Source organism: Drosophila arizonae, chromosome 5, assembly GCF_054131065.1.
Source record: "Drosophila arizonae isolate 15081-1271.41 chromosome 5, UAZ_ARI_1.0, whole genome shotgun sequence".
Lineage (NCBI taxonomy): Eukaryota > Metazoa > Arthropoda > Insecta > Diptera > Drosophilidae > Drosophila > Drosophila arizonae.
The window spans coordinates 16,326,688-16,353,252 of NC_142925.1; the positions used below are offsets into that span (position 1 = coordinate 16,326,688).

Sequence of the window (26,565 nt, forward strand, 5' to 3'; positions counted from 1 at the left end):
GCAGCAGGCTGAAGGCTGAGAGCAAAGTATTTAGTGAGTCTTAATATACCTTTATACATTTGTGTGAATAAAATGAAGATATAGGCTGAAACAGCGAGAGAGAGAGATAGAGAAAGACAGAGAGCGAGAGCAAGACAATTTAAGATGGAGTTAATGGGAAAATGTAGTAGATATATGTAGATAGAGGAAAAAAACATAAAAGTCTCCAGGCATATGGAACTGAGCGTGAGATAGGGAAAGATTGAGAGAGAGAGAGTCAGATTGAGAGCGAGAGAGTTTACATGTATCCCTCATTTTCTTGTTTCTGTATACCTTGCTTTTTATCTCTCTCTCTCTCTCTCTCTATCTCTCTCTCTCTCTCTCTCCCTCTCTATCTCATTCGTTATCTTCTCGCTCCTACTCTCTCTCCTTCTCTTTCTCTCGCACGGCCCTCTCACTCACATTTTGTAGTTTAAAATACATATTAGACAGTTCTGCTAGCTACAGAGCATCTCCTAGTCGTGCACTTGCTACTCTCGCCACTCAAATGTTTTATCAAACTGTTCGATCGAACATATTTGAATACTCATAAATTTAGGTATTTTAAATGCAGCTCATTTTGAGAACTGGAATACATTTCTCTATCAACAAAAAATAAAAAATAAATAAAGTTTTATACCGAATTTTATATTTAATTTTGAATAGACATAAATCAAACTCCAAAAAGCTAGGGATCATTTAACTAGCTGAGTTAAATATATTCTATATTTGTTCACTAAGTTGTTTTATCACCAGAGCATTTTCAACTCTTACCTTTCAATTGTTTCTACACGATTTAAAAATCATTCAATTTTAATATATTTACGTATTTATATTTTTCATATATATGTATATTTAAAAATAATAATTATAAATACAATGAAAATAATTTAATAGAATTTATATATATTTATATTTATATATTTATATATATATAATTTTTGCACATTTCGATTTGATTTGCATTTGCGTTTTTTTGGGCAGAGAACGGTCAAGATTCCATTCCATACCGTATCGCATTGAGTCTTCGTTCCATTCCCAGCCCGTTCCGCTCTAAAACTAAAGCCTAGCTATTTACACAGATCAATGAAGTTTAAGTAATTCATAATTTTTTGTCTAATCAAGAATTAGCAACAGATTTTGCTGCCATCCTCTCTCTCTATAGCCTTTTCTACTACATAACTGTAAATATCTGTATCTGTATTTGTATCTGTTTTTTAACTGTTTTGCTGATATTGAAAAAATGCTGTGCTGCTATTTGTTGATGAAATCAAATTTGTTGCTGCTGCTGCTGCTGCTAACTGTTGATAGTATGCGATTCTCTATTATCTTATTGCTGCTTTAGAAGTAAAAGCTTTCCGGATGCTGCTGCTGCTGATGCTGCAGTTGCAGGCTGCGCGGCTGGCGTTGACGCAGCATAGCTGGCCATTCGCAGTTGTTGTTGTTGTTGTTGCTAGTGCTAGTGCTAGTGCTGCTGCTGCTGCTGCTGTGGCAGTTGTTGTTGTTGCCGCTGCTGCTACTGGCTGCAGCAGCAGCCTCCAACTAGAATCATAAGTGCTGATACTCGCCCATATCATACATGGGCATGGCGCCCATGACGCTGTGCAGATGCGAGTAGGCAACGGCGGCAGAGAGGGGCGGCATTTGGGAGGCGGCGACAGCGACAGCGGCGGCAGCAGCGCTGCTTTTGCTGGCGGCCGCTGCATTGGCCACATGCTGCTGATGCTGATGATGTTGCAGGCTTTGCTCGGCGGCAACATGCTGCTGCAGCTGCTGCTGCTGTTGCTGTTGATGCTGATGCAAACTGTTGCTGTTGCCGTTGCTGTTGTTGTTGTTGTTGTTGCTGCTGCTGGGCGATTGCTGCTGTTGCTGTTGCTGCTGTTGTGAGTGATGCGCGAGGTGCGGTGCATTAGCATGTTGTTGCTGCTGCTGTTGTTGTTGTGCGCTTTGACTGGAAAGCATGTTGCCCTCCATTTCCGAATCGCTGGACGAGTCCAAGTGCTGTTTGTCCGTAGAGCCGCTATAAATAGAAGAATACCGTAAATAATAAGTAAACGACATAATTTACATATATTATATAACTATGCATATACATATGCATGTTTATTTAATAATAAGCCGCCCTGGCAACCCTGTCGAACTTCGCTTGCAAAACAGATGTTTTGAGCTGTCAACAAACGTTTAATTTAAAATGTGTCAATTGCTCCAACTAATTCACTGCACTAACGACAACAACAACAGCACACGCATAACATATACAACAACACAGCAGTTAAGTATGTATTTATAAACAAATGACAAATGACAGCGCGGGCAATTGAAAATAAAACCGGAAGGAAATTGTCTGCTTGAATATTTTTACTCTCATCGCAAGCATTTCTATAAATGGTTTCAGTTTCATATTCCAGCATAGGCCGTGGCCGTGAGCTAGAGCAGTACAACACGTACAAAAGGTGTCACTCACATACACACACACACACATACGCTCGCGCCCACAAGCACATAAACAAACAGTGAGAGGGACTGACTCTGGCTGCTCAGTGCATTTCCCCACAGAGCGCCGTCGCATCTGATTTCAGTTATTTGAGCTGCGCCTGCTGTCTTCGCTTGTGCATGTATGTGTGTGCGCCGCTTGAGTGTTGTCTAGCGTGCTCGCTCGCACTTTTGATCGAAAGTTAAGCAGCTTGACTTTTATTATTTGTGGCTGATTCTGTAAATGACTTTCAAGTGTCGTTTTTAACGCCACCGTGCGCCAGGGTGGAAGCGAGACACTCATTGCGCTGGCCCAATTCCAGACACCGTTGGGAATTGAAACACGCACACACACACACACACAACGGCAAGCACGCAAACTTCTCTGACTTTTGCTGTTGTTGTTCTTGTTGTTGTTGCTCAATTTGTTAGTGCTAAACTGTCCTGACATTTTAATGGCTAATTCACTGGCAGCGCGATAACAAGGCGCAATTTGAAATTCGAGCAACTGACATTATCGGCGCAGTGCGATGCGATGCGATGCGATGTATGTGTGTGTGTGTGTGTGTGTGTGTGTTAATCTTAATCTTGTCGCGAGAAGCCAATTGCAAATGTAGCCAGAACCAGTTTCAGCAAAGCAAAACAACAAAAATTGATGACAACAAACATCGACAAACGACGGCGACGGCGACAAGGGTCCCAGGGCCATGCTAAACATTTAAGCGCACACTCGACAAATTTGTGGCCAGAGATCATTGGGAACAATCTGCCAGATCAGCTACAGCTACAGCTGCAGCAACAGCAACAGCAACAGCTTCAGCTACAGTATAGCCTGCCTACAACCTTTTTGCCTCCGCCGCCCACTTCGGCTGCCAAGTTATTTGCTGACTCGTGCGCAATTCGAGCCGCGCCGATCCCAGTTGCAGACCTGGAAGCTGTCGACCCGCCGGTGGCCACATACGGCGCAGGCGCAGACTTGCCGGCATCTCGAATGGGCAGACCCAGACCCAGGCACAGGCGCAAGCCCAGCTGTTGGGCATCGTGTAATTGTAGATTCATCTCGCATTCATCTTACATTGATGCTGCTAGTCTGCATCACTTGCTGTGCTTGATAATTGCCAATTCTGTTCATTTTGCAGCCTCTGCAGATCTGCGATGTTGTTGTTGTTGTTGTTGACTGGGAAAAACACTTGCAGCCAGCGTTGGGGGTGGCCTTTGTATAATATGAGATATGTTTAGATATACATACATGTATATGTATGTGTAAGTATGTGTTATATGATAATTCCAATTAGCTTTGTATGATCATTTTGGTTTCGTATAAGAATTTATAGCATTTGTTTTGATTAGGCATTTTATAGACATTGATTTGTTTAGATCTTCAAATATTTCTCAATCAGCTTTTCATTTGTTTTTATTTTTGTTAAACATGCGTGTATTTAGTATGTTTTGTATTGAAAGTTTCAAAAGGGGTATTTTAGGCACTAAGAGCCTAAACTTGTATAAAGTTTTCGCAGGACTTGCTTTAAGAAATCCATAATTTTATCATATTTGATTTTTATCATACCATCAGCTGCTCCCAAAAAAACATTTATAAAGCGATGAATTGAAATATAAAATAATACTTATTAATTTTTGACGTCCCCTATTCAATTCTAGAATCATTTAGAATTTCTTAAGTTTTAAACCGACTTTAATGAATCTTAAATTTTTGTCAAATGATTTAAGGAGCAGCAATTTAGTTTCAGCTATTGCTAAACGGAAAAAAATCGATGATGGCTGCTAGGGGAGAAAGGAAACCATCCACCCAAGCAAAGCAAACAGAGATCTAGATGCAAACAGGCTGAGCAAACATAAAGCCAAACTCATACGGAGAAATGGCTGAAATGCTAAAATTTTGTGGAGATAGAAATGCCCAGCCCTGGCCATGGCAGTGGCCCTAGCCCAGCCAGTCAGCCAGCCAGCCAGCCAGGCAGTCGTTCAGTCAGCCGAGCAAAAGTGGGGAGCAAACAACAAAAGGGCAGCAGCATATAAACAATGATATCAAATTTCCAGAATTTCATAGTTGTTGGCTTTGCTCGCTTACTGCAACACTTATTAACAGGGCCAGAAGAAGAGAGACAAAGAGAGCGAAAGAGAAACAAAGAGACAGAGAGAGAAAGAGAGTGGAGGGCAGAGTTGGTGGTTGAGACAGCGCCTACTTTAATGGCATATTCCTATATACTCTGATGAGTATTTTCAACTGATTGCATTATAAAATAAATATACACACATTCAAGTTTTTTTTTACCCCTGATATATACTCGTTCCTCAAGTGAACTGGGTATATTGGGTGCTTAAGAAACTTTAAAGTTTGTATGTACATTATTACTATATATACTTGTATATGTGTTTTCTTATATGACTATTGGGATAATCTACATATTTCACAATTTTAAAGTTTTGTTGGTATATATTTCAATTTATATTTGATTGTGAGTTCTTCTGATACGCCTATTGGAATAAACTTCACTTTCCATAGTACTAGTCATCACTTTTCTTGTTCAGCAAGTGAAAATGGTATATAGGTGTACCAGAAGGCTTGACATCTGGTACATATTTTATATTTCACATCTGTATAGCCTTATAAATCCTCTATTAAATTTATGATTTCAACAAATTTCTACAATTTTAACTTTCTTTACTGCCCAAACGAGTATTACACAGTCGGCTATGCCAGAACATCAAAGATCTCACAAGTTATAAGTAAGCAGCCTTCGCGGTAGCTGCGCCCCCAAGGACAATCCCTCAATACATGAATGTCACATAGAGTTTATATAAAATATATGACAACAGCAACAACAACAACAACAATACAGAAACTGTAGCAACAACAACAACAACAACAACATGCAAAAGAGGTTAAAACCTCATCAGAGCCTGGTCAAGACTTTGGCTCTGCGTGTGTGGTCCCAGCTAAGAGTTCTTGGACTCTTTTTGGTTTTTCTTCTTTTTTTTTGGGGGGGGCACTGCTCAGTGATGAGGAATTAATTTTTACTTGTTTGCTCAATTGATTTTTTGTAGCTTTAAGTTTGTGTTCTCGTTGTTGTTGTTGTTGCTTATTGGAGCTGCATTAAGCAGATTCATTAGCTTGGCAATAATCGGCCTGATCGGATTATGCGGGACTTGGACCTGAGCAGAAACTTTTGTTCGAGAGAACAGCGAAAAAATTGCGAATGCGAATGCGAAATGAACATAGCCAAAGAGTGGATAGATGAGTGTCATAGATAAGGGCGTTACCTGAAAGAATTAGCTGAGAGTTTTGCAATGATTAATAATATAATTTATTATATTTACTAATTTACTGTAATAGACGAGGGCCTAAGTACTCTGAAAAACTAACAATTGAGGAAGCAGAACTTTCAATTTCAACGAAATGGGTATGGGCCTTGAGCTAGGATTTACAAGTAAACTAAGAATTATGTCTGTATTTTATCTGGCTGAACATGGAAATTAACAAAATTTAAGGCGATTCTTAGTGCAGTTTCTAGACCCAAAGGTTAAACGTGGGGTAACACTACAAACTAAGATTTCACGCTCGCTCGGCTCTCCTCAAGTTTTGATTATAATAATTCAACGATAATTTGGAGAACTGGTACAAATCAAGGCTGCCATAGATGGCAATATGAGAAATCCAGCCTAATGTAGATGAGAACACTAAAGAGAGAGAGAGAGAGAGAGGGAGAGAGAGAGAGAGAGAGAGAGAGAGAGAGAGAGAGAGAGAGATCATGACTAAGAAATTGTAAGCTGTCGTTACAAGTAGAGCTCTTAGAGTAAATGAAAGCTGGAATAGATCAAATCACTACAGATCACTACGAAGGCCTTTCTTTCTATAGTTTTTTTTTTCTATAGTTAAGGTGCAACTCAATGTCTCTCTCTAAGGCAGACAGCGAATAATTTTTTAATATCTAAGAAAGAAAATATAGTTAGTAAAAAAATGTGACTATAGAAAATATAATTTGAGTATTATATATTATAATATATTATTTCTTTTTATATAAGAAAAAGTATACACAAATTATCTAGAGCTATAAAAATCCTTTATCAAAAGTTAACAAAAAAATACCAAATTTCTATCTCGCTTTCAAATCCTTTCAAATTCAATACATGGGCTTGGCTTCACTGAATAGCTAGTGTAGTTAGTATATTCTGAATTGACATTGAAGCCATTATTCCGAAAGCAACAATAGACACACTACGAGTGACTCGGCAGCCTTATCAAACTCTGATCTTTTGTGGCTTGGCAATTAAAAAGCAACAAAATTATGAAAAACTGTCAAAATAAAGCGCAGCCTGCATAAAATGCGCCACACGCCAACTCGAGTGAGTGGGGCCGGGACGAGCCGGGCCCAAAATCAAAAGGCAATAAGATAAAATATTTTATAACGATGCGAACGATGACTTTTTGGTTAATCGTTGAGATCTACAAGTATGGGTGGGGGGAGAGGAGGGGAGCACTGAACACGAAACCGAAACCGAGACCGAAAAACTAAAAAACTGAAAGCGAAACATAGTTGTAGACAATGGGACAATGCTTGGGTACAACTTTACTACTACTGCTAGATGAGAGGTTCGCGTTCGAGCTGTGTCAAGTCTGTCGGTCTGTCTTTCTGTCTGTCTGTCTCTTGGGCCTCGCGCCAACACCAGCAACAACAACAACAACACGCCACACACATGCGTAAATTAAATGATAATTTATGATCAACACCTTTTCAGATTCTTCTTGTGGAACTCGGAACTCTCAACCCAGGCGAACGCTGACCGTTTAGTTGGGTGTCCTGCTGCGCACACGTCTCGGGATTTGTGTACCGATCGCGCAATGCGATAACTCAACCTGTTCATTCGTTGCTTGACTTGACTCGGCCTGGGCTGGCTTGGCTTCTTGGTTGCTGGTTAGCTTGCACTTCGATCGATCGTGATCTTCAGCTCTTGGACTTCAGATTTTTTTTCGAAACAGCGTTTCATTTTTCCCAACCTTATGCTACGGGTGTGAGTGTGCGTGTGTGTGTGTGTGTGTGACTGTTTATTTGTTTTTACGATTTATTGACTTATAATTTTTATTAGCAATGGAATTTCTTGGAAATCCTGCAACGATCTACCACCATACGATATATCGCTTCCCCCTCCCCTCCAGAAACCCCATCCCAACTAACTTGAGGCCCCTCTGTTTATCGCTACCGTCTGTTTTTCTGCGCCTGAGATTACGAAACAGCTGATGTGTGGATATGAATCGATCTTGAACTTGAATAGATAGATAGATGGATAGATTACTAAGTGAATGAATATAAATATGAGTGCTATAAGAATGCATATGAATAAGAGTACAAAAAGTACTCTATATATATTGTCTCTTAACTATTACTGATAGATGCCTTAAGCTTCATTTTTCATTGATTATCACCTGAGTTGGCATTGTCATTGTTGGACTGCCACTTGACCAATGAACTTCTCCACTTTTATGTAAGCCTTAACACTCTTTTAAGAACTTAAGCAGCTTACGGCATTTACGACCGATGGCAAAGGCAAAAGCAAAGGCGAACTTCAACTTGAAGTCCACAAAAGGGAAACCAAGTGAAGCCCTAGGAATTGAAGCAATCCCATTGAGGAAATTTGTGTCAGTCTGTCGGCAGTGAATTGAGAATGCTGGAAGATGGAAGATGCACTGGAAAGGTGCTCAGTTTTCTAATTATAGTTCGCTAAATCACTTGACACAAGCGCCCACCCGATTGAGCAGCCCCACATGCCGAAACACCCCGTCAGAGTGGGGCAGAGCAGAGAGCAGATCAGAGCTGACAGCGCTATGGGTTGAGGTCTCAGTTCCATACCGGTCCATCATCACCAACGACATCATTATCAACGCCATCGGCGGCGGCAAAAACTCAACTCAACCCAAATGCGTCACGGAACTCCAGAAACGGGAACGGACGGGCCGCAGACCCATATAAGAATATACATACATACAAATGCACACATACATACATATGTATTCATATATGCATGTATGCATTGGCTGGGCTGGCAGCGGCAGAGGCGCAAACAAAGGCAGAGCGAGAGAGCGAGCTAGAGAGAGAGAGAGAGACGGGCAAAAGCGCAAAATACATAATAATAAAAACAGAATGTACAATAAAACGAATAAAAATGAATAACGCGCAGCGACGACGTCAACGTCAACGTCGGCGACGGCGACGGCGACGGCGCTGATGCGAACGAATAAAGAACACACGCACATTTTGTGGTAACTTGATACTCTTTCCAGCTACCCTCCAGCCAACCGTGGCATTCGACGAACGAGCGAACGAACTCAAACGCAAAACGATGAGCCCAGAGCTGAACGAGAGATCGACACACAAACATACACTAATGCACACAGTTACAAGCAAACGCACACACACACACTCATTCACTCACTGAAATGAACATTCAGCAACGGGTCGGTGTCTGAAACGGGGCGATTGGTATTGGAACACTGGAACGCTGCTCATATTTGAAGTAGTCTCTTAAAGTTTTTATGTTGTTGTTATTGTTGTTTTCTTTTATGCTTTCTGCTTCTTTTTCTTTTTTGCGCGCGCGATTTGCTGCTGGTGCTTGCTGTTCATGTCCATTGTTGTTGGTGCTTTTGTTGTTGTTGCTGTGGAGCGTGTGGACTATAAACAATTCCAACAGGCGATACAGGATCGAAGGTGGAAGCCAAGTAAATAAGATGCAATTGAGTTCCACAAATGCACAGCGGCTCTTCGTTTCTCTTCGGCTTCATGTTATTGTAAATTTGTCAATTATGAAGTAGGGTAGGCATTATTTGTTGTTGTAAAAAGTATTTGAGATAAACAGTTAAAAACTCTAAATTTTTTGTTATTTAATGTGAAACATTATAAATTTATATAAATACTAAATTGCCTGTAAATATGCATAAGACCTGGAAGAAGCCACTGCACAAGCGGAAAATCGTAAGATAAACACAAAACAACAGCCAAGCACCCAAGCACCCAACCACCCAACCCACCCATCGCATTTCTTGCAGTGGTCAAATATATCATGGGCAGGTCGCCTGGTCTACTATATGCAACCTCTATTGGAGCACCTGTTCGACATATGGCTGCAGCAGTTGCCCTTTCCGACGCTCCTCAAGTGCATATACACCTGCGTCCTGCTCTTCTTTATGCTGCTGCCCGTCCTCTATCCGCTGATGGTGATGGGCCTCTACTATGGCTTGTGCCAGTTTGTGGGTGAAAAGCATTTCAATATGGAATTCCAGCCCAACTGGGATCTGATTGGCGCCGCCAGCAATCTGTGGAAATTCCAGGTCACCAACAAGAAGTATCTGCTGTTCATAGCCATGTATATAGACCGATATCGTGTCATTATAACGGCCATATCATCGACCGTCGACTATATGCGCATGGCACTCTGCTTTGTCTTTGGCTAAGTGGGCGGGGGCGGGTGGCTAGAAGACATCCAGGAGAGGCAATCTACGGAAGTTTACGAGCGATACGAGGCGGCACTTAAACACATTTGGGACAATAAATTTGATATATATTTATATTCTCGTTTCAACTGGCACACGAAACGTTTCTGATCTAGTTTTTAGCTATGTATTTATTGAATTTCCTCATTGTTTTTAAGTTTTTCCCTTTTCTGTTTTTAATTAATTACGTACGGAAACATTATGTTAAATGGCTGTAAAATGTTGTCAGTAAAGTTGAAAAGGATTAAGAAAATAAATAAATAATAAAAATAAACAAATTTAAAAGTAATAAACTTATAAATTTTGAAATTATTATTATTTAACTTATTATAAACATATTTCAATAAATCAATTTTTAGGTATGCTGAACTTTAATTATTAACTTATTTTAAACACGTTTGAATAGCTAAACATTTTCGATAGTTCAGAGACTTTCATGAGAGTTTGATATACGTACATCTATATAGGCACTTGGCATAATCTCTCTATATATCTTTCCTATTATATAGCTGATCTAGTCTAGGTCGTTTTGATGATATATACATACATAAAATTATATATGTATTTGTATTTTTATCTTAATATGAATATCATCTTATAAAGACTATATATTTAAGATGAATGTATGTACCAGTTCCATAAACTTGACAACAGTCCTGATATAAATTAGAAAACTTTCAGCAATTATTCTTAAAAAATCATTTTACACTAGCGGCAAAAAAAGGGTTCCTTATGAAAAAGGATTTTCCTATATAAATGATACATTTATACATTTTGAAATGAAATATTTTAAATGTTTATATGAAGTTATGTTGTTGGATTGAATGAAAGAGCTTAAGTAGATAATAATTAAAGAGGCTGTGCTATGCAACTGCAACGAGGTCTGCTCAAAGAGTTAGAGAAATTTTCAGGCCTTTGGCGTCGTTATGGTTGGATGGAAGGTTTTGAGAGCTGCCAACTACAATGGAGCAAATATATAGCTATATATATATATAGATATAGGTGTATGTGTGTGTGTGTGTTTGTGAGTGTGTACCTCCAGACGAGTCTTCACTGCACATTGAAAATACAAACAGCAAAAACAACAACAACGAGAAGGGTATGAAAAGTTAAAGTAGCAGCGCTCAGTTGCCGTTGCCGTTGCCGTTGCTGCTGCTGCTGCTGTTGCCCGATGCGGCGCAGCCATAAACATATATCAGGTTACCAGCAACAACAACAACAGTAGTAGTAGCATGAGGAATAATATAATAAAAAGACGTGAGGAGGACGATGACGATGACGACGACGGCGACGACTGCGACGTCGGCGACGCTACGTAGTGCAAAAACTAACGTAGCTATTGCCAGCCTACTATATCAAGCGCATGCAAAAGTATCTGTGAGATACTTTTGTCAGCTGCATATCAGTAACTGAGTGTGAGTGTGAGTGTGTGTTGCGGTTGCCAAGGCGGCCAATTTTTTTTTTTTAATATATATTGCGACAATTTTTCGTTGTTTTTATTGTTGTTATACCCTGAACCCATTGAAAATGGGAAATCAGGGTATAATGGTTTTGTTGAAATGTATGTAACAGGCAGAAGGAGGCGTGGCAGACCCCACAAAGTATATATATTCTTGATCAGTGCGACGAGCTGAGTCGATTTGGCCCTGTCCGTCTGTCTGTCTGTCCGTCTGTCCGTCTGTCCGTCCGTCCGTCTGTCCGTCTGTCCGTATGTTTGAACGCGTCGATTTCCGAAGATATAAGAGCTAGAGACTTGAATTTTTTTTAAAAATGACCGTTTATACAGCGCGGACGTCGAGTTTGCTTTTAAAATTCAATAAATCATCCCGTTATGTTTTTATCGAGTAAAAACATTCAAGTTCAAATCAGATGCCACTATAGGTAATTGTGAATGATTTTTCTTTTTTTTAAATTTCTCAAATATTCAATATAATATGTAGATCATATGCCGAAAGTTTCATTAAATTCCGTTCAGTCAAAAATTAATAAAAAATAATCAAATATTTGGCCAATTAACAAACGCACGTGCAGCAGCTACAACAAAAACATTCGTTGAATCACATCAGCTGTTAGTTTCGTTTAGTTTTGGTAGATGGCGCAGCAGCAGTGAATCTATTTGAGTTTTGCCAGCGCCACTAGCAGGAGTGGGGTGGCCTAGTGTGTTAGCTGCATGACGCTCGATCGAGAAGTCGCGGTTCGAGTCCCGGTCGATGCAGCTGATGTTAATTTTTTTTTAATTGTTTCAAAATATTTTTATATTTTCATAAATGAGTTTTCTATTTAATTTATATTTTTAAATACACCGAAATTGAAATTTTAACTATACTTTATGTGCGTTTTTAATAGTTCGGTTATTCTAGCAGATTCTTAGAATCACATCAGCAGTTAGTTTCGTTTAGTTTTGGTAGATGGCGCTGCAGCAGTGAATCTATTTGAGTTTTGCCAGCGCCACTAGCAGGAGTGAGGTGGCCTAGTGTGTTAGCTGCATGACGCTCGATCGAGAAGTCGCGGTTCGAATCCCGATCGAAGCAACTGATGTTAGTTTTTTTTAATTGTTTCAAAATATTTTTATATTTTATTAAATGAGTTTGGTATTTTATTTATATTTTTAAATACATCGAAATTGAAATTTCAGCCATACTAAAGCATTTTTATTTGTTGGGTTCAGGGTAGTATCTAGTCGAGCACTCTCGACTAGAATTTTCTTACTTGTTTTAATTACATTTGTTTTTTATTTTTTTGTTTTATTTTTTTATTTTTTGTTGTGAATTGAAGTTCTTTTGAGTAAGTGATATGCCGTTTAGACTAAAGCAGAGCTAATGGTATATACATGTATATGTACATGTGTGTGTATATACGCATGTGTATTTAGGATATTAACTTGATGTAGTTCGACCTTTGTTCTTAGGGCCACTTTAAAATCCATTTTCCATATTCCATTCACATTTGGCGCTGTTTGCATTTCACATGACTTCCACACAGACGTGAGTGGGAAGGAGAAAGGGAGCGCTAGAGTTAGAGAAAGAGGGCGAGAATGCTCGCCGTGTGTCAACAAAAGGATGCTCGAAAGGATGTTGAGTATTTGGAAAAGTTGCCTATCGGCCATCTGAAACATGCCGAAAGTGAAGAGAGTTTCACAAATCTTGCAGCTATTTGCTTAAGCGGAAATGCAGATGTTTCTGTTTTTGTTTGATTTGGCTGTCCTTTGGCAAGGACACTGCATTTGTTGTCAGTGCTGTCCAGTGCAGCCAACGGCTGTCGGGCATATGACAATGCGCCTACGAAAACAAAGATCTGATCATGAAAATTCTGTCCGACAGATTTTCAATTTCATTTTCATGATCATGAATATGAATATAATGAATATACTGCATATAGTGTATATACTTTGCAAGTTATGTATGCATATCATTCATAGTTATACACGTGTCCTTGACACTAATTAGCCCCAGCCACCCCCCACCACCACCCACAGCCATTCACAATCAACAGCCACGAATTGGCCTTGTTTCATAAGTGTGTAAACGTCAAGTAATTCAAATTGAAATACCAATTCGTTTCGCACGCGTTGACGCTTAACCGAATAACTGTATATATGTATGTATATATATTATTATAGATCTGTATATATATATATATATTTATATTTTGTAAGAGAACTTACTCTTTATGCTCGGCCGCGCGATCTCTTTGTCGTCGATTCTTGAACCAATTGGAAACCTGTAAAGATACACACATACAACTATATTGACATGTATATATGTATAAATATGTATGTATATATTCATATTCAGTATAAATAGTCCTCCAACTCTATAAATAGCTGAATACATAATTTTCAAATACATTTTCTTTGCCAGCTGATTAACGGCATGCAATTAACAGTTGACAAATTGCGAATGCTCAACTGTTCAATTGGCTACCTGGCGCTGCTCCCGCTGGCGCTACTCACCTGTGTCGTGGTCAGTCCTGTGGCCTCGGCCAAGTCGCGTTTCTCCCGTGGCGATGGATACGGATTGTGCGCATACCAGTCTCTCAATACTGAACGGGACTTTTCCTGCAGGACAGAGATGGATAGTTAGTGGATTTGTATAGATATTGTATATAGGGAAGAAAAAATAGACGAATTCAGGGAGTTTCTTTTAATTTATGTTGAAGATGATCTTAGGAATAGCCTATACATTATTGGACTAGTGAAGAATATATGGTCTAGTACATGTTCTATTCACAAAGTTTGAAGAATTTTTTATTATATAAGTATATATGTACACTGAGTAACACTGAGTAATATTGGTTTTTTTTTTTTTTTTTTTTTTTTTTTTTTTTTTTTTTTTAACTTTTTCCGGTTCATGTATGATCTATGTTAATTATATTAAATATATTGATATATAGCTCATCGGAAAAGTTATTATACCCTATTTTTTCCATTTACAATTTAGCATTTACACTTTTTTAATTTCGATTAATATTATATGTTTTATTGGCGTTTGAAATTAAAAAAAAAAAACGAATATTAATGTTACTCACTGTATGTTATTTATAAATGATTTATTTATTAATGAATATCTAGTTTTTCCGCTTAATTTCTACTTCTGCCTGCATTTATTTTGCAACTCTAATAGATTCTATTCTAACTATTTATCAAACAATCGAATTTCAATTTCTCAAATATAACAAATATATTTTACTTTTCGGTTTGTCTCCTTCTACAGAATATTTTACAGTTGTATAAAAGTTAATGTTAGTTGAATTAATAAATTAAAATTCAGTCTTAAGTCTTTATTCCTAATTTCATAATTAAAATTGCATTCAAAAACTTGCATCCAAAATGATAAATTAATTTTAATATATATTAATATAAATATATATAAATATTAATATTACCATATGATATTTGCATGTATATTAATATATTAAGTATATATAATATGCACAAAATAATTATAATAATATATTTATGAATATATTTTTTTAATATTGGAAAAAGAAGCCCTCACCGAACTGCTAACCCAATCATTCTACGCTTGCCTTCTTCTACCTCATTCTTTATCAGCTCTGCCACGCCTTCCGCTGCCGGTAACATACACTTTCACAAAACCATTATACCCTGTCATTCCATTTTCAATGGGCATAAAATGTAAAATAAACGCTGCCATCGCTACATCAGATTTATGCTACTCATAACTTTTAAAACTCCCCAACATGAAGAGTTAATCAATTGAAGGCCTGCCTAGATAAAGCCCAAAAGCAAACAGGAAGGCAGGCAGGCAGCAGGCAGGAGGCAGGAGGCGTTGCCCTGGAGTAAGCCAGGAATGCTCCTGTGTGCTGCCCGGCCTAAAGCCTAAAGCTGAGCCAGGAACGAATGGACATTTCTACGATTTCATTTTGTTTGCCCTTTGTTGCCGCAATTAATGTGGCAAGCAGTGAAGTGGAGTGGCAGCGGCAGCGGCAGTGGCCGTGGCAGTGGCAAGGTGTGCGTACTCACCTTAAAACAGTAGCTCGTCTCCTCGCCGTCCCAAATGGTGCGGGGCAATGGAAATTTACGGCGAACACGATATTTGCCCACAGCACCCAAAGGTCTTCCGCGCAGTTTTTCGGCTTCCACGTAATGCGCTACAGTGAAAGAATTTCGGGTTAGTCAGAGTGAGTGGAGAAGGAAGCAGGAGAGAGGGAGCGAGTAAGAAAAAGAGAGAGATAGTAACAGAAAGAGAGAGAGAGAGAGAGAGAGGGAGAGGGAGATAGCTAGTTGCACTTCGTCTCACCTTTCAACCACAGAGCCTGCAGCTTGGCATGATTCTGGGCTGAGAAATGATGATGCTCGAGCAGCCGGTACAGCTCCTTGTACTGGCCACGATGGAATGCGACGACCGCCTTGGCCTTCAGCACAGATTCGTTCAGTTGCAGTTTATCACATTGTGGCAGCGACCAAAGGAAGCGGCCCAGTCTTTCGATGTTGCCCGCCTGTTGCAGAACCTACGAAAAGCCAGAGTGACAGAGAGAGAGAGAGAGAGAGGGAGAGAGAGAGAGAGAGATCAGCCTGGAGCTCAGAGTTTCTCTTGGAGCTGCTGCTCACCTCACACACGCAGGCCACCTGCTCCTGCGTGAAGCCAAAGCTGGGCAGTGCCTCGCGTCCGGCTGTGGCTGTGGCGCCGCCATTGCTGCCGCCGCTGCTTAGGTGCAGTCCGCTGGCATTGATGCCGCCACTCAGTCCGCCGCCGCCGCTGCCCAGACCTACGCCCACACCGCCCACGCCGCCGCCACCGCCGCCTCCGCCGTTGTGCGTCAACATATCGAGATTATTGTTATTATTGCTTGTGCTGTTGTTGTTGTTGTTGTTGTGCAACGCAACCACCGACCCACTCAGCCCCGTCGGACTGTAGGGCGGCGTGTGCCGGGCCGTCAGCACCGCAGCCGCATTGGCCGCAGCCAAATCGTAGAAATCTGTGGCGGGATGCTGAAGCATATTTGTCTCCTTTTCTCTTCTCTCTTGCAAATCCGTTAAGGAGCTGATCAGCTCTAGGCCAGGGATCTGGCTATGTGCGTTGAGTCTATGCCGAAACTAGCTCAATGCATTGATTGCCTAGTGGAAATTGGGTTTCGCTTGTCTTTGGTATTTTGAGCGCTGCAACGAGTTGAAGTAGAAGAAAATTGTCTGTATTTAAATAGTTTTTTTTTTTTTTTAGAATTTTTTAATGAAATATAAATACACATGAATATTAAAAAATTTTATTAAAAAGGCATTTTCAATGTTTATCCAGCTTCTATATATTTATAATATAAATAAATGGTTTAAATATTTCCTATATATGTATATTATTTATATATTTATTGTCTATGCTGTAATTAATAAATAATTAGAACCCCATCATATGATTTCGCAAGGAATAGCAAAATTTTAGAAATATTTTATATAATTTTTTTTTGATTTATCACTTTTAAAAATTCTGAATGTTTTAAGCAATAAAAGAATATAAAATAAATAAAAATGCTTACTATTACTATGTAGGTTATAGGAAAATTCTTTAATTTTTAAGTCATTTAATTAGTTCCGTATTATAGTCTAAAAGTCCATAACTTAGAAAATTAAATAAAAAAGTTTAAAATAAAAGCTAGTTTAAAATATATTTATTTAAATATATTAATGATTACTATATCAGATAATAAAACGAAAATTCTTTCATATCAAAACAATAAAAGATTTTCCTAATATAAACTAGGAATATTAAAATTTTGTGTCTTTTATATTATTTGCTGATTTATTATTACCAACTTTTCCGTACTGATGTGTTTGTAATCTCTTTAATCTCTTTTACATTAGTCCATTTATGTATTATTTAAAAAAGTTTTGATGCCAATTCAATAGATCAAATTTCTAAAGCTATATCTCAGAAAATGTTGAAAAATCCAATTGAAAATAAATGAAAGTGAATTCTCTTCAAAAGTCCATAAGTTCTGGTTGAAAAAGGTTTTTATTTATTTACAAAATGTGCATGCTTTGTAAATACATATATTTATTTTTAAATATTTTGAGTTTAATAAAAGATTTATGATTTTTGAAAATGGAAAGCAAATTTACAAAAGTTTTTTATCTTCCTATAATTACATAACAATTAAAATAATTAAAGTGTAAAGAACTATATAAAGTCTTTGTAGTCTGTTATCTCTCACTCAACATGAACATAATCAGCATTAGTTTTAGAGAACATTTCAATATTTACTAAAAATCAATTCCATTCCGCTGGCAGCTGCCCAATCGAGGCAGGTGTCCAATGGCCATGCTAATTGTTGGCGATTTTTCATAATTTTATTGCCGTAATTCTCGTTCTCGAAATGTTTTTGTTTTCGGAACGATAATTGAGCGAAATTAAGCTGTTGAAACAGCCATTAGAGCTGCAGATAATGAATATATTCACATATTCCGCCGATCTATGCTAGACTAAACATTATGAAATATGGCCAACGGGGCAGCCGAACGGAATAAGACATTCCAGCAATGGGCATTACGAACGGGACCCCATGTTGTCAAAGTCGATTAGTCGATCGGCTATGGGGCAGGTGTGTGTGTGAGTGTGTGTGTGTGTGCTGCTTGTAATATATATTCTTTGATTATTCAAGTATGAGTTTCTAAACAACTCAGCGACGCGACGTCAGCCGCAACAAAAATAAACTTTTTACACAACATTATTAAATGAGGTATATTATACAGTTGTATGCAGATATATATATATATATATATATATATATATGAATATATGTATTTGTGCATAGCGATGATTTGCTGCAATGCATCCATCAGATAAAATATCTGCAAAGGTCAGCGCAATTGATCGCAGCATTTGCCAAGATCTAAGATCTATTATGTGACCTACCCGCTCGACCCCCCGTGGCCAGCCCCATCCCCTCGCCTCTAAGCAGCTCGCACCTCGTCTATGTTTTCAAATTGAGGCAAAACTGCGCCGCAGCGAGATTCGAGATATTTTCGGATCTGTTTTCAATTTTCAGCTCGCTCTCTCTCGCTCGCACGCTGTCGCCCTCTCCCACTCCCTCGCCCACTCTGGCTCGGCGTGAGGCAGATTATATATACAAAAAAAAAAAAGTAGAAACATTTCATTTGGCTGCTGTTCCTATTGCTGCTGCTGCTGCTGTAACAAAAATACCAACGCCAAGTTGCCTGCCTGCCTGCCTTGCTGCCTGCTCTTGAGTCATCGGCCTAGGCCCGACGTATCCACCGAGATCCACTGAGATCCACTCACCCCCTTTGCTCGTTCCCATTTGGCCAAGCGTCAGATATATGTATGTATGTATTTTTTTTTTTGGCTTGTTTTATGTTTGACGCAAGTAAACAAGCAAAACGAATGTGAAACGAAATATGCTATATAATCGACTATATATACATATCTATATCCATGTATGTCTGTGTGTGTGTGTGTGTCTGGTCAATCGCTCGTGTGCGATCGGCAATTTATATAGTTGAAATAGTGTACAACACCGTCATACGATATGGCAAAACACAAGCAAATCGATCAATCGTACAACAATCAATCGAAATGCAATCAATTTTCTCTCTATACAACAAATATTCCAATCAGAATTTTTGTGTTTTGCGTTTTTCTTTGGCATTTTCTCATTTTCAATTTGATTTCGCATTGAATGTTTAGTCACTTCAACAAAATTTGACTTATTTGATTGAAGTTGAACTAGAATTTAGAACTTGGATAGTTAGTTGATAGCTGTCTGTATAGAGATTCTAGTGGAATGGATCGTATTACGAATTTGATGCTTGCATATGGGTTTTCAAGACATTTTCATTTATCGATATGCATATCAATAACTGTTTATGCTTACTGATTGAACGACTGCTACTGATTGATTGACTGAATGAAGTGAACTAATAATGGAATAATTAACGAACTAAATAAATGCAATTTAACCTATAATCTTAAGTCAATTTATCAATGCAGAAAGCAAGCAGAATTTGCCATTGATTGAGTGATTGATTGATAGACTATATAGCAGACTGCTTGATTGAACGATGAATCGAAATTGAAGGAGTTTTAATCTAAGTTATGCAAATTATTTTTATTGACACACTGATTGCTCGATTGATTGATCATGATTTTAAATCATAGACAAGCAGTACTCTGATTGATTGATTGACACTTGCCTAGAGTAATGGGAGACGGAATCTACGATTTTACTGAGACGACATTTTAGCTCTTTCCGTAGTCTGTTTAGAGATTTTAACATGCATATATTTCAAGATTGATGTCCGAAAGCCTCTCACATAACTGTCAACAGTTAGAGTTGATCTTCAATTTGTTAGCCATTCAACTGAGCTTCTACCTGTTGAACACAATCTTATCGAAACTTAATTTGATTACAACACTTAATGAATTACAAAAGAATCAAATTCTTTTGTGTGGAATGTTTTCGCCTGACCCGATTACAAATTTAGAATCAAGTAGCACATTCGATATATACATATATGATACTCGCTTAATGGCACTACGATATGATCTGTGTTGCTGCTGCTGCTGCTGTCGGGTGGGGCTGGGGCGAAAGACCTGCCATATGCAGATGCCCCCAAGTGCTGTGAGTGAGCAGACACAGCAGCAGACACAGCAGCAGCCACAGCAGCCTCTCAGATACTTTATCTGATGCTGGCGCGAGCCTCTTCAGTCATTCAAATCAAACTAAAATGAATTTGAATTTACAATAGAAATTCAGCTCGACTTACACACAGTTTGGAAATGAATTTACTTCGAATGTGTTATCTGTCAGCTTGTGGATTTCCTCTTCTACTTCTTCTGCTTCCTCCTCTTCGTCTGTTTACTCTGCTTGACTTTTATAAGCTTTTAATTTGAGTGTTATTGTTATTGTCTTCGCTTGTTTGGCTTGCTCGCCTGTCAAATTTAACTGCATGCGGGAGCAGCTCACCACCAGCAGCAGCAGCAGCAACAACAACAACAACTGAAAGCGGACACCTTGGCCCTGGCTGGATTCTATTTCTATTTCAGCTCTCCCCGAGTACGTGTGTGTGTTTGTATTTTTTATAGAGTTGTCGTCGAATTGAATCTATTTTTTTTTTTTTTTTTTCGATTTTTCTGTTGTTAATCAAATCGCATTCAAACGAGTCTATTGTGATCAGCGCCTAATTAGTTTCTAATTAAAGTCGAAACGTATAAAAGTTTTCAACTAATTTGATGCATAGTTGCAGCTCGAATTGGAATGTCGAGAGTTTTTTTTTTGAGAGATCTTTGAAAGATCTATTTTTTTCTTAGTTAGTTTTTTTTTTTACCTTTTGTCTGGGGAGCACGGCGACACGTTCGAGCACGCTAAGCTGTGAAACTAAACTGCGTAGGGAACAGATGCGGATTCCAGGGCTTAGGCTCATTTAAGCCAAGTTAGCTGTAAGCAAGTGCATTGGGCTGCGGTACCATCCGAATCCAGAGACGAGGACTGTTTTGAAAGTGAATTATCTGCGAATTATTGGCGTCTGTGTTTATACAATGTAATCGACAAATTCAACAATTCGAAGCTGTTGTTGCACATTTGCCAGCCTTTCAGCGGAAGTAAACAAAAGAACGAGGGGGGGGGGGGGGGGGGGGAGCGGACAAAAAAAAAAAACCAGCTAACTTTAAATGACCGACAGCAGCGACTCCACTATGGCTCTGCTCTGTATCTGTGAGATAAAACTTGGCTGTATTTTGTGCCATTTGCCATTTGGCATTTAATTGCCAGCTGGTATTCGTGCCCAGAGATTAAACACAAATATCTAATGAATGAAATTTGTCAACTTAATGTGCGATGCGCTGGGGCATGCCCGGACTAAATGTATCCGCATTTCTCTATCTGCATCGCCATCTGTATCTATGTGTGTGTGTGTGTGTGTGTGTGTGTGTGTCTGTCTGCGTGCCACATTTGCTTAAATTCTGAAATTGAATTTGAATGAAAAACTGCCTCTACTGCTGCTGCCTCCTGCTTTTGCTCCTGCTTCTGCTGCTGCTTCTGTTTCTGCTACTGTTGCTGCTGCTGCTGCTGCTGCTGCCTGCCTGGCTAATTCGGTTTGCATTGCATCTCAGTCTAAATTGGCCAAACAACCGGCCAACGATTCGCAATCTTTTTGAATGAAAACTTCTGCGCTTTGCACGCAAATTAAAGCGAAATTTTTACGCAAATGCGTAAAATCATCAAAGCTAACAAATTTACAACTTTGTTGAGCAAAGAATTAAAAAAAAAAAAAAAAATACAAACATATTATATAAGATAAGAGAGAAATCATAGAGCAAAAATTTTTAGCTCAAACTTGGAAGCTTGATCTAGTTTTAGCCACAAAAAATAAAGAATTTGTCTTTGAGCTGTTAAGTCAATAAATTCTTTAAAATATTACAAGATTTTACACATAAATATAAATCAGATATAATCTATCAGATAGTTCTTTAAACAGATTATATTTGTACTCAGATATATATTATATTTTTTAATAGTTCTTTTAATATTTGCAATTTGAATTTGCTTTTAGTATTTGCATTTATTTAAATGTATTTATTTTGCGCTTGCCAAAAGCTTAATTACAGAGATTAAAAGATGCAAATGGTATATGTATGATATGTATGTATATATGTATATATATTTGTCGCACACATAAGTCCTTGATACACATTTATCAAATAAACAAACATTAATAATCTACAAAAACAAAAAAAAAAAAAGGTTACAAATTTATATAGAAATTAAAATTTTAAATGTGTATTTATTTGATTAATATGTTGATTGTTGTATATTAAATTATATTATATATATTTTTTATAGAGAAACAAATCATGTTGCAAAAATTAACATATAAATAAAAAGCAAATAAATTTGTAAAGAATTTTTATATTATAATTAAAATAAAAAACTATTGATAAGAATATGAAATTTGTTTTACTCAGCATTCTTAGAGCTATATAATTAAGTTATTCTTTAATAATTATTTATGGATTATGCATATTATTATTAAATATATCACACATCGTATTCAATATATCATTAATTGCTTTAATCTATCTTTACTGCATGTTCACGATTTCAGTTTCAGTTTTCCAATAGAGTATTTCAATTTATTGCATTAGATAAAAATGTAAAAATAAAATCGAATACATATATCGCGAGTCAACAACTGTGTTCGGCTAACCACTTCATAAATCTTATTATGACGACACACACGCGCTGGCTAATAAATTGAGTTCTGGTTAAACGTTCGTTCGATTTAAATGCTAAATCGAAAATCGTGAAACAAGCTACAAAATATACATACATATATGTACATACATATATAAATATACATTAATAAACTATTCGCATGCAAAACATGACAACGATGACAACAGCAACAGCAACACGAAGAAGAAGAAGAAGAAGCAGGACACCCACCCGAAAGAACTTTCGCCAATGCGAAAATTGAGGCTGTTAATAATTTTTAATATTATATATCTGAATTTATATCTGGCCATAGAGCATTTGCATGATCAAACCAATATAAATTGTTCGTAAAAATTATTTATAAATAAACAATGCCAACAGCAGCAGCAACGGATACGCAAAAACTAAATGTGATGAATGAATGACAACTGAAAATGATGCTAAATTACTATGCACAAGAATTCTGAAATTGAATTGAAATTGAAATTGAAATGCAAGTGGAAAGGAAAAACTAAACAGCTCTCAATTAGCCGAAATAGTAGATTTTAAAATTTTAAAAACTCTTATGTGTTTCATGTGAATTGCTTGTTTTTCCTAAGCAAGCAAGCATTATTAATGTTTTCATAGGCCAATTTAAAATTGAAAAAGAAAACAAAGCAATTGTTAATCAGCTCTTTAAGGTGAATAACAAAATTTTCTGTGAATATCATTTACAATTTAGGTATTTTGCAATAAATTTGCATACTAAATCTAAATTTAGATAATAATAAATTTAGTTTTTAGCTATTCAGCAGCTCTATAAGCTTCCAGCCAATGTATCTTCAATCCTTTCCTTTCAATCAATATCCTGTGTTCTTATCTGAACTGAATAAAAATAATTGGGCAGCGCCTTAAATTTAAATATTTGCAGTAATTTATGTTTATTTACGGTATTTAATTTGCTTGATATTTCTTCATTTTATTCACAAACAGAGATCTATATATGATTTTTGTTTCTGTATTGATATTGTATTACCAGATCGCCAGCTTCAGCTTCAAATCTGCAAATTTCTTTGATTTTTATGTTAATTCCTTGTTTTTCCTAAATTAATATAGAATATTTGCTTAACATTGTTCAGTTTACTTGGGTTACCACTATCATCAAGTGGATTCTCAATTTGCAGTTGGCTGTGAATCATTTATGTATGTCTCTCCCCACCCAAATGCCTCTGACTAAGCCTACGCTGCGATTGAATGTCATAATATTGCAGTTATAGAAACAGATTATGTACATATATAAAGAGTATGTGCACAAACATATAATATTTATATAAATACATATATATACATATGTTTGTGTACTTTAAATATCTTTATCAATAAGTATATACAAAATTTAAGTTGCTTAAAATATTATTTTTATGGCTGTTTACATTTTTCAATGTAATAAATAATAAATAAATATAAATAAATATACAACAAAATAAAAATATTTGCAAAAATGATATATGTATAAATATAAAGCTTTCATTATAATTGTAAACATTTCATATTTCTATCTATCTATATATATATTTTTATTTATTCTATATATATATTTTTATATATTATATATTATATTTTATATTATTATTTATTATCTATTTTCTATATATATTTTATATATTTATCTAGGATATTCCTGTCATCAGTAGAAATATAAATTAAAAAGAATTGAAATTGAATTGGATTTTTGTATTAGGCCAGAATTTTAACTGTGAACTTATTCATAAGATATTTGTCATGTAGTTTGGCTTATTTTATTTATTATTTTATTATTATTATTTTTTTAATAATTTATATACATAACCCAATGAATCAGCTTTTGATACTGACTCTCAGCTGTTTCTCAAAACCTAACTGCAATTGGCTCATCACCATATATTAGCTTGATGCTCTACATCTCAAAGGTCAAAGATCACCTTTTACATACATTTATGTAAATGTATGCCTTATCAGACTGCCGTCGGCATTTGGCTAGAATGTCTCACCTGTGTCTTGTAGTATATGTCTCTATTGGGTATCACTGTCGCAGCTGCGAGTATCCGTGTTGCTGTTGTTTGAGTTGTTGCTGTTTCATGCATTTGCGTTGAAGTTTTGCGTTTTGTGTTTGTCGAAATTTTATTAGCGAATTTTCAAAACATGTGCACACACGCACACACACACGCACTCACATGCGCTTTCATATAACGCGCGAGCACAAACACACACACACACACCTCCTCTTAGTATGTGTGTGAGGCATAAACGAAAATAACTGCGTCCGCGCAGACAGGCAACAAATTTTCATACGCACTGTTACCATAAACACGTGTTGCAAATCTTTTGCGCAAAATTTTCCGCTTTCGCGACTTAAATTAATTGCGTACAAGGTTTAAAAATAATAATAATAACAACAACAACAAGAACCAGAACAAGAATTAGAGCAACAAAACACCAGACGCAAAATTGATAAAAAACTTTTCAGTGGCTGTCGCCGCTTTTTGCTTTTCTTTTACTTTTCTCTTCTCTTATTTGCTTTTCTTTATTTTTTGTTGTATATTTTGTGTGCGCACGTTTTCGATTTATGTGAGTATTTTAGCGCTCGGCTTGATTCTATTTCTGTGCGAAAATCACTTTGTTGTGCGCGTTGTTTTTTGATTTATGCATCGGACATTTGTTTATTGCCGTTCGAAAAAACTTAGATCGGTTCGGTGCCGGCGGGGCCGTCGTACACAGACGCACGAGCGACACCAACGAATGGGCAACAGAAATTTCAGCTGCGAACTGCGTACCGCACGCGAGCAACGCAAGAGAGTAACTGAGTATTGGACGAACAAGAAGGAGGAAGAATGCCGCTCAGGGCAAACGCAATGGCCAACCAAGCAAGCGAGCGCTACGCTTGTGTTGGTGTGCATTCAAACATGCATGCATGCATGCATGCTGAGGTGTGTATGAGTGTATGCATGTGTGTGTGTGTGAGACTGCGAGTCTGCTGGTGGTTGCTGTCTGCTGAACGTTGAGTGGGAGCGAGAAGGCAATTGTTTGACGTAGCAGCAGCGCATGCCAAACTGTAATGTTGTTCTCTTTGAATGTAAATTGCTCAATTAGAGAGGGTGTGAGAGAAGAGAGAGAGGCGAGCACAGAGCCGGCCCTTCACATTATTAATAGCAAAAGTAAAACAATTTCTATCTAATTTATTTGGATACATATTATATAGTAAATTAAATATACTTACATAATAAAATTTTATGCATATGTATATTTTTAAATAAATGTTTATTTATTATTATTATTATAATCTCTGATTTATTATAGTCATTTTTAACTAAATAAAATAATTTTACACTTCACAACTATTTGACCTATAGATTACAGTGTAATTATGTGATCTGTTGATTCTTCGGTATGTGCACATTATTTCAACCACCAGTGTCAGGCTCATGCGATATCTGTTGCTCTTCACAGTTTGAGAGCCCCTGTAAAGTGAACGGTGAACACACAACAGTGTGTGTGTGAAAGAGATGGTAGGCAAACAGGTTATATTTTGCAACGCACTCGATTGTTATTGCTGGACACGCCTACTCCAAGCTACCTGTTTATGAACAAACAGAAACACACACAAATACACGCACTTACACCAATGTACATGCACGAGAGCTGGCAATAACAAATCGCTGATTGGTCAGCGCTCGCCTCGCTCTGACCCGTCATGCGCAATGGCCGCCATATTGATATTGATAAATGGGAGCGCACACAATATGCATGTAATGTAAAGTACATACAATATGCAAGCAAGTGTGTGTGTGTGTGGTATGTAATTGCAGTGTGCGGTATGTAGGCTTAAATGCCACCTTACCACAATCCTGTGGCGAGGATGCTACGCAAAATTA

General features: G+C 37.4%; 2 protein-coding genes across 5 annotated transcripts; one reads left to right on the forward strand and one right to left on the reverse strand.

The window, feature by feature from the left end:
* Positions 1-829: 829 nt before the first annotated feature.
* On the reverse strand, positions 830-25,504 carry so (SIX homeobox 1 protein sine oculis). 4 transcript variants are annotated; one of them, XM_018012623.2, is made up of 7 exons: positions 24,685-25,504; positions 16,065-16,613; positions 15,754-15,964; positions 15,477-15,604; positions 13,944-14,048; positions 13,656-13,711; positions 830-2,038 (listed from the first exon to the last, which is right to left on the reverse strand). In XM_018012623.2, exons 2-7 carry the CDS (start codon positions 16,452-16,454, stop codon positions 1,567-1,569), a joined length of 1,362 nt encoding a protein of 453 aa, XP_017868112.1. In that variant the 5' UTR covers positions 16,455-16,613; positions 24,685-25,504; the 3' UTR covers positions 830-1,566. The 4 variants fall into 4 exon arrangements, with proteins under 4 accessions (XP_017868112.1, XP_089325890.1, XP_089325891.1 ...); XM_089469764.1 differs by having other exon boundaries at positions 16,065-16,643; XM_089469765.1 differs by lacking the exon at positions 24,685-25,504 and adding an exon at positions 20,790-21,075.
* LOC108617019 (uncharacterized) lies at positions 9,298-10,265 on the forward strand. The gene is made up of 2 exons (XM_018012631.2): positions 9,298-9,473; positions 9,548-10,265. The coding sequence occupies exons 1-2, from the start codon at positions 9,432-9,434 to the stop codon at positions 9,950-9,952; spliced, it is 447 nt and encodes a 148-aa protein (XP_017868120.1). The 5' UTR covers positions 9,298-9,431; the 3' UTR covers positions 9,953-10,265.
* Positions 25,505-26,565: the final 1,061 nt, after the last annotated feature.